Consider the following 16,277-nt stretch of genomic DNA (forward strand, 5'->3'; position numbering starts at 1 on the left):
GGCCGCCTTTTCTTGCCGACCGGCAAAGTAGTTGACGCCTGGCCTGCAGAATAGTTGTTACCCTGTAAGCGCCTATACTGATAGGCTGTCGTATTGTTAGACTTCTGCAATGTCAATCTCCTCCAACATTAAACCAATCGAGGCACACGCCTTTACTTATTCCGTACTGATCGGCTCGGATCAATCTCAAACACAACCAATGCGCGCGGCGCATACTGTTGCATCGGATTGTACGCACCAATATCGGCATGCACATCAGTCATGGATGGGCTCACACATAGTACCAGGATTTACAAAACACAAAGCGTCTTCATTCTCAACCCATCGTTAATCGTAATACGCCATCTGTAGCATGCTCTTTCCAAAACAATTTATACATAGTATGCATACAGCATAACGGAGTGAACAAGATCAAAAATAATCACCACTACTCCTACAACCTCACCGTTGGCAAATGAGACATGTGCACCTTGGCCGCTCCGTACGGAATTAGTCGATATGTCTTCCTCTCGCTGATGCAGGTCCGGTCAGTTGGTACTCGATCAGGAGTGACACCCATTTTCAAATCCCACTTTATTTGGCAACCGTCGACCGTCATGAAATTGGCCGGCGCATTGTGCTCAAAGATGGGGTCGGCCATTTCGTCGTCGTCGCCGATACCATTGTATCTGATAGTTGACGGATCAATCGCAACGTTCCACTCCTTGGTGCTGGTGACGAATTCGTCGCGCAGTTCTTTAAAAGGCAGTCCGTCGAGACCAGGGCCCCGAGGGTCATTGTACGAGTGAGGGAGGCTCGTCGTCTTGTTGTAGCCAACATCGAGCGCGTAAAGCAGATTGCCGTAGAAGATGGCGACGGTCTTGTCGGCAAGTCTTACCACTCGTGGGCCCATGCCGAGGCTATAGCTAATCGTCGTGCTTCCTTTGGAGATGGAGACTTTCTTCATGCCTTTGCCATTGCTTGCTTCGAGAGTGGTAGAAGTCTCCAAAGTCTTGTGATCCTCAGTACTCGCCATTGAAATCGTTGACACCTGTAGATTGATCCACTCGGGTATGCGGAGGTACAAGTCAAATCTTTTGGTAGCATAAACTTCGTACGTCAGCGTGTTGGTGAATGGATAGTTGGTTGTGCAGTTGATTAACACGTCGCCACCATTGACCTTGGTCTGGACATTTGTAGGACCGAGAAGAGCATGACCGAGACCCTTGTTGCCAACCAAGACCCAACTGTGCGTGACAAATTTGGGATAGCCTTGGGGATGGTTGACCGTGCAGCATGGGTACAAAGGCTCCAGGCCGTACGTGGTAGCGACGCCACTATTGGCCGTAGTGAACACCGGTGGCACGCTGCCGTCTGGCTGAATGGTGCTGACGGCAAAAGGCATGTTGGGCGAGGACATGTACTGATGAGCCCACTTGTCGCCAGTCATCATGACAGGCATGGCGTTGAAAAGCGTAGTCTCGGCGCGGTCTGCAAAGTTGTTGTCTCCGAGAACTTGATACATGTAGGCAAGGGAGTAGCTAGTCTCGACAGCAGTGCAAAGTTCACTTCCAATGTATTGCGAGTCGTCACGCTGCCACTCGTCTGCGAGAATGGTACCGGACGCGCTGCCGTGGTAGGTAAAGGTCAGATCAACAGCATTCTTGCTTCGCTCGCGGTAGTAATCATGGCCCTTGAATCGCCACATGACACTAGATGCTTTGAGGCCTAGAAACATCTTGTTAGCCATCGGGTTTGTAGATGCTCCCGGCATCAACTTGCCTTGTCCAACGTTGACACCGTGGATGTACGGCGTAATGGTTTTATCGCTGGGGTCGACAACTTTGCGATAGGTGGCAGGATCGTACCAAGCATCCCACTTGTAATTTGTCTGGTCGTAAAACAGGTTCATAGTGTCCCAGAGCTGGTTGTCGTTCTTGGAGGCATGGTTCTCCAGCAGCCACTGTATGGTGATGATCATGTCTGCAACGCGGACCTGGCCCCAGTCACAGTCGACGTCTTTGGTGCAGCGAGTGAAGCCCTGGCTGTCATTGCGCAGCATCTTGTTTGCGAGCTGGAAGAACTTTTGCAGAGCGGCGACAATGCGTTGCTCCCATTGCTTGTCTGCCTCAGCGAGCTGAATGAGACCGAGAAAAAAGGGTGTGCGCGCCCAAAAGTTGCGGTTGTCACCCGTCTCGGGACCGATCCAGCCATCATCGGCCTGGAAGCTGAGCACCTGGGCGGCAACATGGTGCACCTGGCGCTTGAGTCTGCTATCACCCAGAAGGTACGCAGTCGGAACCAGGCCATTGAACCAATATGGTAAAGCCTCATTCAGGCTGCTGTATTCGGAGCCGCCGCTGCCCGGTTTGTGGAGCCATGACGACTCGTTCACAAATCTATAAAAGTCATGCTCATGGCCGGGAAGACCAGTGGCCATGGCTTGCATTTCGCCTAGAAGCCATCCAGCAGGTTTGACATGTCCAACGGGCAGGGGAGCATATGTCCATGGCTTGACTGTGTTGGTTCGCAATGGTCAGCTGCATCTCATGCATGCAAGTCTCAATCACGATTGGCTGTGATCAACATACGTTTGTCGTTAGCCGAAGCCAAACCTAGCACCGTCTGCGCAACTAGAGCAGTGTGTGTCAGCTTCATGATGTGAAATAAGCAATATAAAATGACAGGGAAAGAAAGCAGCAAAGCCGCAGAAATATGTGCCCGTATATATGTCTCGCCTCGTCTTGTCTCGAGGGGTTGGACAAGCCAGGATTGCAACACGAAGCAGGGGCAAGGCAGACATGCGGTGGCTTCACAGAAAAGAGGGCAGGAGCACAACGGCAGCGAGAGGCCTTACTTTTATCCCCAAACAACATGATATCAATCTCCGTCCAGCGACGGCAGGAGAGACGCGCGGGGAGGGGGGGGGGGGGATACGGATGCGCGCGCGCGCACGGCAGACCACCACCACGACCAAGACTGGGGAGGCAGAACGCGCCCGCAGACACGCAGACAAGAGAACTACGACGACGCTGATTGGGGTGATCGAATGCGGGGGAGGGGAACCAGGAATTCAATAGATGCAGCACAAAGGACGCGGGGGCGCGATGTCACCGGGTGGCCTGATTAGTTCTGTTGTGTTCAGAGAGCGGAAAGAGGTTGCAAGGTAACTTGGCGCCCAAGGTAAAGAGACAATGGGTCTCGTGAGTCGTGAGGCCGATCCCCCCTCGGGTGTCAATCTTGTTTTAGTGTCTCTGCCCGCGCCGCCACTTTTCCCAAGGCCTAGCCTTGATTTTTCTGGTAAGATTGTACTTTTTCTGAATGATTCGATTGGTCGTTGGTCATATTCGTCAAATTCGAACCAGACCTGCTTCGTTGTCCCTTGACGTAGGTGCAGGAATTGGCACGAGATTGCGCCGAGTGAAGAAGAAAAGTCCCAAGCCAAGCCTCCCTTTTGCCAATCAGATTCATTACGGCGAAATGCAGCCGCGGGGAAACCTTGCAATCTTTTTTGTCGTTTTTTTTTTTTTTTCACCCCTTCATTGTCTCTGATACGCCTTGTAGTCTGGTATTCGTGTGGAGTTGCGGAGAGACAACTCAGAACAGACTTAGACGAGAAGAGCAAGGAGCAGCATCATCGAGGGCGAGGAGCAAGAGGCGGTAAACGGAAACTTGCCAGAGCTGTGAAAACCGGCAAGCAAGAACTCAAAGCACACGACTTGTCCAAATCTTGGCCAAGCAATTTTTTCTGTTCTCATGCATGATTTAATTAGTTTGGCCAAAAACAGCAGCCATCTCAATAACTCGCAAGGAGGTACCGTACCATTCAACATTTACTCAGTACACGGCCCTCCAAAGTCGCACCGACAACAGGGAGTCTCTATTATTACCTAGGTAGTCTCCAAACTTCAACAGGCTGCCACTGTAATATTACTAGTATACCAAGGATACCTGCTATAAATTAGCCCGTATACCCCACGCTTTCAATATGCCATACATCTTGCCCCTGCATTCCACGCGCTTTCATCTCCGATATGCATAGTGACATATAGAATTCGCTTGCTTCAGTATACACCAAAAGAATATTTACATTTGCGCAGATGACCTGCCTGGGCGACAACGGCATCATGTGTTCTTTCATCTCACTTCAACTCTTCGTCTTTTGCCTAAACCATGCCTGCCATGCCTGCCATGCCTGGCCACCTTCCTCGTACAGTCTGCATCCGCCGCTCAATCCATTCGTCCAAGCCTTCAAGACCACTCTCGGGCCGAATTTGGAAGACTGCCGGCTTGAATGCTAGTATGTGGTTGCGGCAGATCGTTGTCATTGTTTCACGTCACATGTCGAAAATGTAGCACTGCACAAACCGGAGCTTTTCTTTCCTTCTAGGCTGTAACCATCCGTGACTGTCGGAAATGCTCTTCCGGAGATTGGCATCGCGTTGAGTGCGCGTTGTCTGAGTTCGCGTTTCGCCACCGTGACTTTGCACATCTTTATTACATACGCTTGACTGTCTTGATTTTGTTAGTCTGCGCCGTAATATTGAGAACACAAGTGTGGAATTCCAAGTCATCAGTAATCATGATTTATTCAGCAAGCAAAGCACAACACGTCCAACGCCTCCCCGGGTCTATAATCATGGCTTTTATGTATCGTCTAACCACCACCGTCGTAGCGGTAGTAGTAGCACTTCTGGTTGTTGTTGATCTCCCCGAGATTGAGGCTTCGCTTCTTTGTCTGGTAATTCTCCAGCTTGCGCGCGCGCACCTCTTGCTTGCGAACAGCCTTCTTTGCATCGTCAGAGGCCCCCATCATACCAGCAGCTCCCCTCGGAACCACTGCGCGTTCACGGCCACGCTCCCGGCGGACCAAGCGGCCATCACTCTCGTCATCTGAGCCAGGGCGCTGCGAGCCCTCAATTGCCAGACGCTCCGCGCGCTCCTCGGGCGTGGGATAGTTGGTGAGGTTCTGGCGGTAGTACTTGTTCAGCGAGCGGTGTCCAACCGATTTGCCCGAAGGCAAATGAAGTTCATAGTCGTCGTGAAAGACGGCATGCGTATGCTTGTGCGCGCGCGAATGCCACCCGTCGGCCTGATGTCTTGGCCGTGGGTCGTCGTGCGCGTGATGAGGGTGCTTGCTGAGTCTATCATATTGGTGGTAATGGCCCTCTGCCGGTACAGCCGTGAGGTCTGCAGAGTCCAGCGACGATGCGGAGCTATCAGTTTCCCACCCGTCACCGTCCACATCACCATCCTCCTTGTCATCATCGCCGTTGGCCTTGGCCTTGGAAACACGAGCACCACCCGCGTCCTCGTCGGCCATCTCGTCATCACTGTCCGAGCCCTCGGGGTCAGAATATGTCGCACGGAAATCGTAAAAGTCACCGATATCGAGTTGCTCCTCCTCAGTGCTGTAAGGAATCTTGCAGTGGCCAGTATCGCGCATATGCGTCTGCGTAGCGTATACAGAAGCCTTGACCTTGTCGCAGAACAAGCACGCGTGACCTTGTCCAATCTTGGACTGGAGCTGCTGCAATAAACCATCCAAATCTACCAAGTAGGGCTTTTCAGGAATGAACATGCCGTGAAACTTTTCCATGTGCTGGGCGTTGAGGGGTACGCTGGGCGACTCGTAGTTGCAGAAAAGACAAGACTTGAGGGTCCAAACTGGCTCTGGAGCAGTGCCGTTGGCAGTTCCATTTTCAGTCGCCCCATCATCAGCATCTTCGCTGGCTTCATCAGTCGGGCCAGGGTTGTTGGGGCGCTTAACGGGCGAGGGCCGCTGCTGAGACAATTTGGCTTTCTGAAGACCTTTGATCACCTGGTTGAACTCGTCCTCGGCGTCAGAATCGACGTCGCCGTTCTTGGCAGCGGGAACGGACTCGCCCAGAGAAAAGGTAGAGCTGACAACGGACTTGGTTTCCTCCTCGTTGCGGGGTCCAGCAGCAGCCTCGTTCTGCTTGTGTTTTTGGCTGAGAATATGATTTTGGTAAGCATTTTCGCTATAATATGTCTTGCTGCAGGCGTCGCAAGACTTTTCAAAATAAGCCTTGTCGGTTTGGGCGGTGGTAGCGGCTCGGGCCTGTAACACTTTTTCGCTGAAAACTTCGGCGGAGATGGGGGGGAGGGTAGCGACGCGGCGCTGGAGGTTATATCGGCTGCTTGTTGTTAGGGAACTATCCAACGACTTGAACCAGGATCGGAAAATTTCTCACTGCCAGTCACTCTTCATGTGTGCTTTTTGTAAGTCAATATTTCTGTAGGCAACCTGACAGGTGTTGCACGTGTACGGGTGAGACGCTGGCGCTCCGGCACCCGCCGCAGGCTGAACGCTCGCCATATTGTGATGCCAGAAAATAATCCCTGGAAGAAGAACTTGACTCTTTCGCAGATCAAAGATGGCAGAGAGAAAGGAGATGATCCGCGCTTCCCGCACAAAGTCAAGAAAATGAAAAGGATATGGCTTGGCGGGGGCAGAATTATTAATACTGCGTTGCTTGTGGCGATAGGTTTTTGGTGGCGGGGTCACTTCCATTTTCCCGTCACCGCTTACCAAGGTGGGAAGGGTATAGTGGAGCCGAACCCTGCCGGAAAGTTATGACGACAACGCCATGCCAAAGCTTTTGCCAGAATTCAAACAATAGTATCAGCGGAAAACCCTTGAGAGTCTTGCAGTTTACTTTGGCCGATGCAAGAGCATTTTGCACATCTTCTAACAGATTGATTACCAACATACACGACCTCTCTTCACGTTGGAATTGGCCGAAGCCAGAAGAACTTGTAACCCAGATTGAAAGTTGAACTGCAGCCAGTACATGATGCTGCCCTAAAATGCCTTTGAGGAACCTAATCGGCAAGCCATCCGATCCTCGATTCGCCATAGGATTCTATATCTTTCCAGGATATATCAGGAATCGGCTGCTAGTACGATGTTCGTCTGAAAAGTCTGCATTACAAGTCACGGCACTGGGAGTCGTAGCGTAAATCTGTTTCAGGTCAGCATCGGTCAGCATTAAAGCATGATGAAATATGTATGCCGAGAAAGGGTGGCCAACACGCCGACCATTTAATCTAACCCAGCAAAACGTTATTGCATCGCGCAAAATCTGCAACGTCGTCAACGTGTGTGCCTTTTGATTTGTGGGTGGCGAACGCGCTGTAGCTCATGACCAGTCGTTCAATGTCCGCCTTGAAATGGTTGTCGGTGTCTAGCGTACAGTATTGATTAATCGCCTCATCATATTATTAAAGAGTCCAACAAAGGCGTTGGTATCTGCGTAGACTGGCCACGACGCAACCGGGCTGAGAACCCAACTTGGTCAAGCCCCCCCCCCCGCCGCCAACGCCGGTTTGGAGCCACTGGGCTACCTACCGCTGGGAAAACTGGCAACTGACAACCGGGCACTGTGCAAATGTGCAACTAAGGCCGCGCTTCGGCCAGAGCCCGTCGTCGACTCAAGCATAGACCTTCGTTCCACCATCCATCATACTCGACTTCCATCGCCAGCGTTTATTACTGCTCTGTTTGACACCCTTCTCTGCACCCTCTGCCCAGTAACACAGACTTGGTCACTACTCTCCGATGAGCCGCTAGCCGTCACCACCATGAGTGCCCAGGCACCCCGGCTGCCTCAGCGCAGCGCCAGCGAGTCGAACCGCCCCCATGATGGGCCAGACGATGACGACGACGACCGATATGATCTGTTCGCTGGCCTATGGCAAGAAGCACCTTTTGCTAGGCTTCCGTCCGATGCGCCTCATCAACTAAATTCCTTCGTCCGCGACATCGAAAACCCTCGCCGCGTTTACGCAATCCACCGCGCCAGTCGTCGCCACGACTTTCAGCTCCTCGTTCAACTCTATATTCATCAGCTGCGCGATGGATGCGGTAGCGCCACTTGCGCTACGCCTACATGCTTGAGCTGCCGGAAGCGTCTCGCCGGAAAATCACCCATCCGACGATACAATCCTACGAGCGCCAGGACGTTGGCCGTATATCTCGCCAGCCAAGACAACCCGGAAAGGGGTATCTGCCCATCGCTGAAACGCTCCAACACTACCACCCCTGCAGTCAACAATTTGGTATTTTCGAAATGCTCCATTTCAAAACCCGTCAGCCAGAAAGAAAGCCCAAAATCAGCCGATGGCGATACCCGAGACACTAGTACGAGAGCACCCAACAAGTCACAGCTCAGGCACGGCTCTCTTGAACCGCAAGACGCACAGCTGCGAGAGACGTCCAACGATGACGCGACCAACAAATCCGATGCTTCACAATCACTGACAGAAATTTGCGTCTCGGAGCGGCCCGTTACACGAGACTATCGGTCTTTCGCCGCCACGACGTTCGGCACTGTCGCATTCAAGATGATCGAATGGCTGACACCGAACTCGCTAGAAGCTCTATCTCGAAAAATATCCTATCTCGATTCCTCGTCGCAACCAGGCCCAAAAGCAGCGCGTATTCCTTCGCCCGAGAGTCGGCCAGCTACGGGCAAGGAAGCACGCGACCATGATGATGATCGAGACTCTTCGGCCCCTCCCCACAAGTCTTCGCTGCAGCCCGATGTGCCCGGCGCTGCAGACTCACGTAGCAGTAGGGAGCAGCAGCCTACCTCGAAGCGGAATTCTAAGCCAGCATTCCGCTCCAAACCGACTGCTGAAACACCACGGCGCAAATCTATCGAACCTGTCTGCGTCACAGCCGAGACTGACAACGCTGCGCTTCACCGACCGAGTCGTATCAACGGATACCATCCTGACAAGCTATCACGGAGGACAAAGTCTCCGACTACCATAACTTTCAAGCCCACATTTTTCGAAAATGTGCCTATACCCCCATCCGTTGCTGACGAAGTGACTGTCACTTCATCAGACGGCGAGGAGAGTACGAAAGAAGAGTTGTCCAAGCCCACGCGGCCCGGCAGCAACCACGAACACAGACAGAAACAACAGTCGACTGAAGAAGTACAAGACGAGGATCTCAACGACACGAAAGCCATAGAGTGTTCGCTTCCACAGACATTGTCACAGCTCAATATCGAGATTGTTGACTTCATCTGCGACACCTATATGGAGGACGAAACATCAGAAGATTATTGTCATGCCACATTAGACATTGACCGCAACTACCCAGAACCACTGCGTAGGCATGAGCGTCTGGTAAGGACGCCCCAGCAGAGAGATGCCATGTGCAAGAAAGCATGGAAAGATTTCCACGAACAAACTCTCTTTAGCGTTCTCAGTGACCCAGAAGCATTGGTTTCGTCATTTTCCAAGGATGGCAGATTATTCGACTCGCAGAGTTTGTGGTATTGCATGGTGCGCCTTACCAGGGCATCGCCAAGTCTTGTTCTTCATAGCCTGTGGTTGTCGGCGGCTAGCTTGTTCTCGTTGCCAGACACCATCAATCGTGGCGAAAAGGGTAAGACGCGACAGTCATCAGTGTGTCAAGCAGAAAGCATTGTGTCAATATGCTTTCACGCCCTTGTCGCACTCGTCCCGGTTGTCTCAGACTCGAAAATATTATACGACCTCTCCCGCACACGCTCGCATGGCCTCGCACTGGCGAATAGCTGTTCATCGTACCGCCGCTCATCTGGCCTTTGCTTGAAATACGACGACGCATTTTCCAATAGCCTAGCTTTGCGCCTAGCACGCCGGCTTTTCCTCGCCATCACAATTCGTCAACAGCATAGCAAGGCGCCGCTTGGATCCTTGCTGGAGCAGCTTGATTTACGAAACACTGGGCTGGAGCGCATTCTCAAATTCACCCAAGAAGAGCGACTTTTGCATGAAACAAGAGTACCGACTCTCCTGCTTGACTGGGCTAGGGCCGTCTTGTTGCACGAGTGGGATGGCAAGGCTCCGTTCTACAAGGACGGTACTTTTTACGGCGCATTATCGTTTATGGACACTTTTTGTGAGTCTTGAACCAATACTGTTTGAAGGACAAAATTGCTAATTATAAGCAGATTCAAACAGAAATGTTCTGCTGTTGGGAGAAGTACAGTTTCGGGTAGAATACTTTTCCGAACGTCTCGATACCATGCGTGTACCGATTCAATGGATAACGACAAGGCCAACAGATGATGTGGGAAATATTCTCGACTACCCCTATCTCTTCCGACCCGAAACTCTCGTTACGTATTTCCGATCCATCAACTTTGCATGCATGAGCCGCACATTCGAAGAAGCTAGCTCTTTGAAACGTCGCATGAGCGCAATTGTTGATCCTGGGAGTTTGATCACGAATCCGCATCACAAGGTTGTCTTGAAGGACATGATGAGAACCGCCGTATCAAAGTACCTTGTTTTGGATATCGGCCGAACCAGTGTTCTTCGCGATGCTTTTGATCAGCTTTGGCGACGTCAGAAGCGAGAGTTGTTGCGTCCTCTCAAGATTCACCTCGGCGAGGATGCTGGCGAGGAAGGGTTTGACTCTGGCGGTGTGCAGCAAGAGTTCTTTCGTCTTGCGATCGCGGAGTGTCTTGACCCCGTGTACGGAGCCTTTACAGTGGATGATAGAAATCACATGGCATGGTTCAAACCCCATTCCGCAGTCGAGGACTGGAAGTTTGAGCTCATGGGTTTGCTTCTATCCCTTGCAGTGTACAATGGCTTGACGCTACCTGTCAACTTCCCCAAGGCGTTTTACCGCAAGCTGCTCAAACAACCCGTCGATCAACTTTATCATATTGCCGACGGTTGGCCTGAGCTCACAAGCGGCTTGACTACGCTCCTGGAGTGGGACGAAAAGGATGGTCTCATTGAGGATATTTTTGCGCGAACCTATGAATTCTCTGTTCCGGGCATAGGCAAAGATTTGACCATACACATGCTCGAGGACAAGCACAAGGAACAGCCCGGCTCGCCCATAAGCGCCGACGCGGATATGTCAGAAGCCCCGTACGTCACCAACGAAAATCGCGACGATTTTGTCGCAGATTACATTCGCTACCTCACCGACTACTCTGTCCACCGTCAGTTTGACTGCTTCCGTCGCGGTTTCGTCGCCTGCCTTCCCGAAAAGTCGCTGACGCTGCTCACTCCGTCCATTCTGCAGTCCGTCGTTGAGGGGGTGCAGGAGATTGACATTTCAGAGCTGCGCCGCTACACGCGCTACGTGGGATGGGACCCATCGCACCACACGATTCGCGATTTCTGGTCCATTGTCAAGCGCTACGACGACCGCATGAAGCGCAAGCTGCTCGAATTCGTCACGGCCTCGGACCGCGTGCCTGTCAGTGGCCTCAAGAATGTCCAATTCATCATACAAAAGAATGGCGAGGAGGGCGAGGGTGGCCACCTGCCGACGGCGTACACGTGCTACGGTACGCTTCTGCTACCCGAGTATCGTGATAAAGAGGTGCTGCGGGAGCGTCTAGCCATGGCACTGGAGAATGCGCAGGGCTTTGGTTTTGCGTAGATCATGGTCAAGAAGCGGAGCGGCCACCCATCTCTTGTGCCAGAACAGTATTTACCCTAAAAAAAGCATACAGCGGAGTCCTGATCCCCGGGGCTCATGTATATGGTTCTTCCATGAGCGAGTTTTCTTTTCTTCATTCTTTTTTAGTTTCCAGTCGATATTCAGATCAATAGATGCGATGTACAATAACTTCGAGGCTCGTGTGCGTGATCATGTTAACGTGTATTCCTACTCATACTTTCTTTGACAGAGGCTAGTCTTGCATCTGTCTGACGTTGAGATTGATTCTCTTGGTCTTCATCCAGCCCTCCCAAGCGCTAAACTGCCCGTCCTCTTGCGCCGGCCAGTTCTCTAGATACTCTGGACACGTGTCCGGCACAATCTTGGGCACACCATGCCACGCGCACCTCGACTCTTGCGTCATGTAGATGGCGTCCCCCGACCGCAGCCTCAGCAGCAGGTAGTCTTTTTCGTCGTCTGCAGCCGCCGCAGCCTTGCCCTCATCCATCGTCGTCGTCGTCGTCGTCGTCGTCGTCGTCGTCGCCGTCGCCGTCGCCACTTTGTTGGGCGCAATCATAAAAAGCCCGTCGCAGCCAAAACTCAAGCTCACGAGGCCCTTGTCGGTGAGCTCGCTGACGTCGCGGTGCATCATCATGGTGTCGCCCGGCGTGTAGAGGTTGACAATGGCGGCCTGCGCGTCCGTCGCGGGGAACAGCGCCCCCAGAAACCGCGCCAGGTCCGCGGGAAAGGCCGGCGGAGGCCGCGCCGGGTACACGCGCGCGGTCCAGTCGTACTGCCCGCCGAGCGTGACCCAGTGCAGGCGCCGCGACAGCACCTGCTGCGGCGTCAGCGGCTTGTGCACCGAGGGGTCGCGCGGCGTGAAGAGCGCCGGGGCCGTGGGCGCGAGGGCGAAGAGGGACCGCGCGTTGGTGGTCTCGCCCGAGGGGTAGGGGAGGTGGTAGTGCAGGTGCAGGTTGGTCTGGTGGTCGGGGTTGCTGAGGTCCCGGTGCAGCATCCTCTCGAGGACGACTTTTTGCACGGCGGGCGGCACGAGAGCCGGCACAACCAAGAGGCCTGCGAGTATATATTTTGTTAGACAATGAATGATGAATGGTATGAGTTAGTGGTGTGAGCGACGAGTACTTGCCTGGTAGTAGGGGGTGGTGAAGAACGGCAACGTCTTCTTGGGCTTCGTCGGCGTATTCCTCGCCAAATTGCGAAAATGCCACTCGTCTTTGTTCTTTGGTGATGCTGCTCGTCTGGATGAAGCCGCTTTCTTCAGGTGGTTTGTATGGGTCGTCTATGCGTGGATGATCTTTCACTTGCTTTGCGTCCATTCTGGCCCAGGATTTCCAGTTTGCCCTCATCTTTTCCGTCGGCTGCTCATGAGCGTCTATTTCTGTTATTGCTACCATCCTGCCGCGCATATAAGTTCGGTGGTGGATTTTTGACGTCTGCAGTGACTGTATATCACTCTTGTCAAAGAGACAACGTAGCCAGGTGTATGAACCGGTGTAGAGTGTTTCCCGGAGCAGCTGTCGTCTGCGAAATCGCTCAAAATACCCGCACCTAGTTCAACGTAACAAAAGACACGCTCTGTTATAGGCGGAAAGTTGAAGCCAAGGCCTAGAAGTGATTTTTGCTGATGTGTGGTAGTTACAGGGTGGGTGCCCGTGGAGGTGGAAAAACCTTACCTAAGAGCACTACCGTATGAGATTCTCATATTCAGATGGGCCAGCTTCATCAACTGTTCAATCACAAATCCGCAATACCGTGAACTTTTCTTTCCTTGAACCCATATTTCTGAGCACCAATTCATAAAATATTGGTCAAAGATTATCACTATGTTATTGACTGCACGCTAGAGTCATGCTTCACCTTCCGAATATGTCTCGACGCGCATCCTCGCTTTTATGGCGAACGCCCGTAGCAGCCTCCATCAGAGCCAGCACACGCAAATATACATCTCGAAGCCAAATACCGCCCGCACCAAACCCGACCAACCCTCAAAACCCTCAAAACACTCAAAGCCCTCCCACGAAACGTCCACCACGGCAGTCGCTTGACTCTCCCGCCGTATTCAGCAGCCTTGTCTCGTATGCATCGTCGCCCTCGACGCTCAGCACGGATTGCCCTGTAGGGTCCAACACCCGCCGTGCCAGAGACTTTTTCAAGGCTGCGAGTTTCCTCTACTCGGCCGCCGATTTCAAGGACCATCCGTACAATGTGCAAGTGCCCGAGGTAGTCATTCTCGGCTCCTCCAACGTCGGCAAGTCGACCTTTCTCAATGCGCTGGCCGGCCGACCTGGCATAGCGCGCACCAGCGCGCGGCCCGGCCACACGACGCTCATGAATGCGTACGGTCTCGGCCCCGCGCCGCCGCCTCCGCCGCCGTCTTCTCCCCCCGACAGCACGACGACGGCGACGACAACACCTCCTCCTCCTCCTTCTTCGCCATCGCCGCAGCACAGCCTCATCGTCGTCGACACGCCGGGCTACGGCTTCCGCAGCCAGGCGACATGGGGCGAGACCGTGGTGCGCTACCTCGGATCGCGCAAGGCCCTTCGCGGCGCCGTTGTTCTCGTCTCGGCGGAGAAGCGGCTCACGCCCGGCGATCGCTGGGTGCTCGAGGCGCTGGCCGACGCCGACGTGCGCACGCTCGTCGTCGTGACCAAGGCGGACAAGGCGGACAAGGCGGCGGCGCGCCGCGACAAACAGGGCGGGTTCTGGGCGGGGCCGTGCGCAGCCAAGGCCGAGGAGATGCGGGAGGAGATGCGCCGCGTGGAGAGGGGCGCGGGTACGGGCTGGAAGGAGGGCGCGGGCTGGTCGTCGGACGTGTTCGTGACGGCGGCGGGATGCCTGCCGCCGGGCAAGAAGGCGTCCAAAAGGACGCGCGATGCGGGCGACTGTGTGGTTGCGCATGACATGAGCGACAAGGCGGGCATGGGCGCCGTGCGAGCGGCGATTCTGGAAATGGTTGGGCTCGCGGTGAAAGATAATGGTGCTGACCAGCAGCCCCAAAACATTTCCTACACCGGCAAGATTGTATCCTTTGACGACATTGTATGGAAATCTTGATGAAGGGAGACGTGTATAGTGCGATCTTGAAATGAAGGAACAAGGTTATAGTGAGAGTCTCACGATCATGAGACGGAAATTATAATAGACTATGTACAATATACAATATATATACCCCGCCATCATTTCTGAGGCGTTGCTGCCTTGTTTGACTGCGGTGTCTCTGGTATCTTGGACTTTCGGCTCGCTTTTGCGTCAAATAGGCTCTTGACCTTTCGCAAGCGAGCCCATCTCTCTTTATCCTTGGCGTCACGATCTGCCTCATCAAGCTCGGGAGCGGTCGTTTTGGCTGATGCATTGGACATGGGTTCCAGTAACACTGGGACTGCTTTTTGAGGTGTAGAGGGGTTCACGTTATCTTTCTCAGGCACAGGAGGGGCTTCGCCAGCGAGAGATTTTCTGTGGTGCCCTTGGTATATACTGCGTAGCTCAGACTCATTCTTGAGCATCTGAAGCAAGGACATCCATGCAGTGGCTTGCGCGTCTTTTCCAGTCGCACCGACTCTACTTTGGGCCTCTGGGTTCTTCCATGGACAGAAGAACCGGTGCTCACGAATGGGGTCGAGATGGTCCATAGCCGCTGGCACTAGTACTTTTCCATTCTCATCCACCTCTTTGCTTTTGAACATCCATAGTCCAAGACGTCGTTGACATGTGTGACACGAGGCGCTGTTGGGAACGGCGCCGATACGCACATTGGACAGACCCTGCCATCCAGTGAGAGCCAGAGCCAACGCGGCGCGGTTGGGAGACTGTCCAGTGGTGGCAGCGGCAGCGGGAGGGGGGTGGGTGAAGAAGTTTTCTGGAAGTTGTTTGAGTACCGTATCAAGGACGAGGTCTTCAGGAAGGCGGAGGTTGAATTCGTAAGGGAGGAAAGATTGGCGTGAACAAAGTTCATCGTAACGCTGCCTTAGGCTTTCGAGAGTGCTGCTGGAATTGGAAAAGGATATTCGTAAAAGCGAGTCTAGAAAGTGTTGATATAAGTGACGAGTGATTCAGGAGGCGTGTAGATGAGCACATACCATCGCATCCACGTTTTTTCCATAGACAGTCCGGTTGATGTGAAGAAACGATAAGGTCCGCATATTTTTCGACGAGCGCTTCCTCTTGACGTCATGTTAGCAATTGCGCCGTATGCCAAGCGACGAGAACTTACCAATTTCCGACGCAATCAACACAGACACCTCCTTCCCGTCTTGCTCCTTGCGGTTGAGCTTGACCACCAGCTCCTTGTGGCATAACGCGCATCGGACGCGTTCCTTACCGTGGCACACCCATCCACGCTTCGCCCACTCGACCTCGCCGACGCGGTCGGGCTTGGGTGTCCAGCTGGTGATTTCCTGAAAGGACGCGAGCCGTCGCAGCAGCTGCTCTCTGTCTCCGGGGCAGTATCTGGCGGCGACTTCCGGGGGGCCGGCGGCGGGCGGAGGCGTCTGCAGCGGCCTACGCAGCGACGCAATGGACGCCAGGGACAACAGCGACGAGGATGACGCCGTGTCGGCGGCGGGGGCGACGCCCATGCGGCGCTTCTTTTGTGCGATGGTGGACAGAGGCGACGACGGCAGGGACGACGACGCGGCGGTTCCAGCGGTAATGTCGGCCGTCTTTCTGGGCTTTTGGTCAGGCGGAGAGGGTCGAGGGCTGTTGAGGCCCTGGAGCAGGGCGTTGAACTTGCGCTTGGTCGCGTTCATCGTGGGGACCGAGCGAGGGTTTGGCGCCGGAGGGACAGAACAAGCTGGAATGGGACACGAAACGTTGGCGCCCAGGACGGATGAATCAGCAACGAGGCCAG

The 16,277-nt window shown here is 53.7% G+C and overlaps 6 protein-coding genes across 6 annotated transcripts; 2 read left to right on the forward strand and 4 right to left on the reverse strand.

Annotated features, from left to right (window-relative positions):
- Positions 1–433: 433 nt before the first annotated feature.
- Positions 434–2,637, reverse strand: BBA_05860 (putative exported protein; the record flags this gene model as incomplete). Its single annotated transcript, XM_008600957.1, has 2 exons — positions 434–2,496; positions 2,571–2,637. The coding sequence occupies 2 exons, from the start codon at positions 2,635–2,637 to the stop codon at positions 434–436; spliced, it is 2,130 nt and encodes a 709-aa protein (XP_008599179.1).
- Positions 2,638–4,636: 1,999 nt separating this feature from the next.
- BBA_05861 (zinc finger protein Yan) lies at positions 4,637–6,319 on the reverse strand (the record flags this gene model as incomplete). Its single annotated transcript, XM_008600958.1, has 2 exons — positions 4,637–6,137; positions 6,195–6,319. The coding sequence occupies 2 exons, from the start codon at positions 6,317–6,319 to the stop codon at positions 4,637–4,639; spliced, it is 1,626 nt and encodes a 541-aa protein (XP_008599180.1).
- Positions 6,320–7,584: 1,265 nt separating this feature from the next.
- BBA_05862 (HECT-domain-containing protein) lies at positions 7,585–11,407 on the forward strand (the record flags this gene model as incomplete). The annotated part of the gene is made up of 2 exons (XM_008600959.1): positions 7,585–9,901; positions 9,954–11,407. 2 exons carry the CDS (start codon positions 7,585–7,587, stop codon positions 11,405–11,407), a joined length of 3,771 nt encoding a protein of 1,256 aa, XP_008599181.1.
- Positions 11,408–11,660: 253 nt separating this feature from the next.
- BBA_05863 (alkylated DNA repair protein AlkB) lies at positions 11,661–12,422 on the reverse strand (the record flags this gene model as incomplete). The annotated part of the gene is made up of 1 exon (XM_008600960.1): positions 11,661–12,422. The coding sequence occupies one exon, from the start codon at positions 12,420–12,422 to the stop codon at positions 11,661–11,663; it is 762 nt and encodes a 253-aa protein (XP_008599182.1).
- Positions 12,423–13,294: 872 nt separating this feature from the next.
- BBA_05864 (ribosome biogenesis GTP-binding protein YsxC) lies at positions 13,295–14,485 on the forward strand (the record flags this gene model as incomplete). Its single annotated transcript, XM_008600961.1, has 1 exon — positions 13,295–14,485. The coding sequence occupies one exon, from the start codon at positions 13,295–13,297 to the stop codon at positions 14,483–14,485; it is 1,191 nt and encodes a 396-aa protein (XP_008599183.1).
- A 122-nt stretch (positions 14,486–14,607) lies between these two features.
- Positions 14,608–16,176, reverse strand: BBA_05865 (C3HC zinc finger domain-containing protein; the record flags this gene model as incomplete). The annotated part of the gene is made up of 3 exons (XM_008600962.1): positions 14,608–15,449; positions 15,508–15,591; positions 15,642–16,176. The coding sequence occupies 3 exons, from the start codon at positions 16,174–16,176 to the stop codon at positions 14,608–14,610; spliced, it is 1,461 nt and encodes a 486-aa protein (XP_008599184.1).
- Positions 16,177–16,277: the final 101 nt, after the last annotated feature.

This window comes from Beauveria bassiana (assembly GCF_000280675.1).
Source record: "Beauveria bassiana ARSEF 2860 unplaced genomic scaffold BBA_S00016, whole genome shotgun sequence".
Classification (NCBI taxonomy): domain Eukaryota; kingdom Fungi; phylum Ascomycota; class Sordariomycetes; order Hypocreales; family Cordycipitaceae; genus Beauveria; species Beauveria bassiana.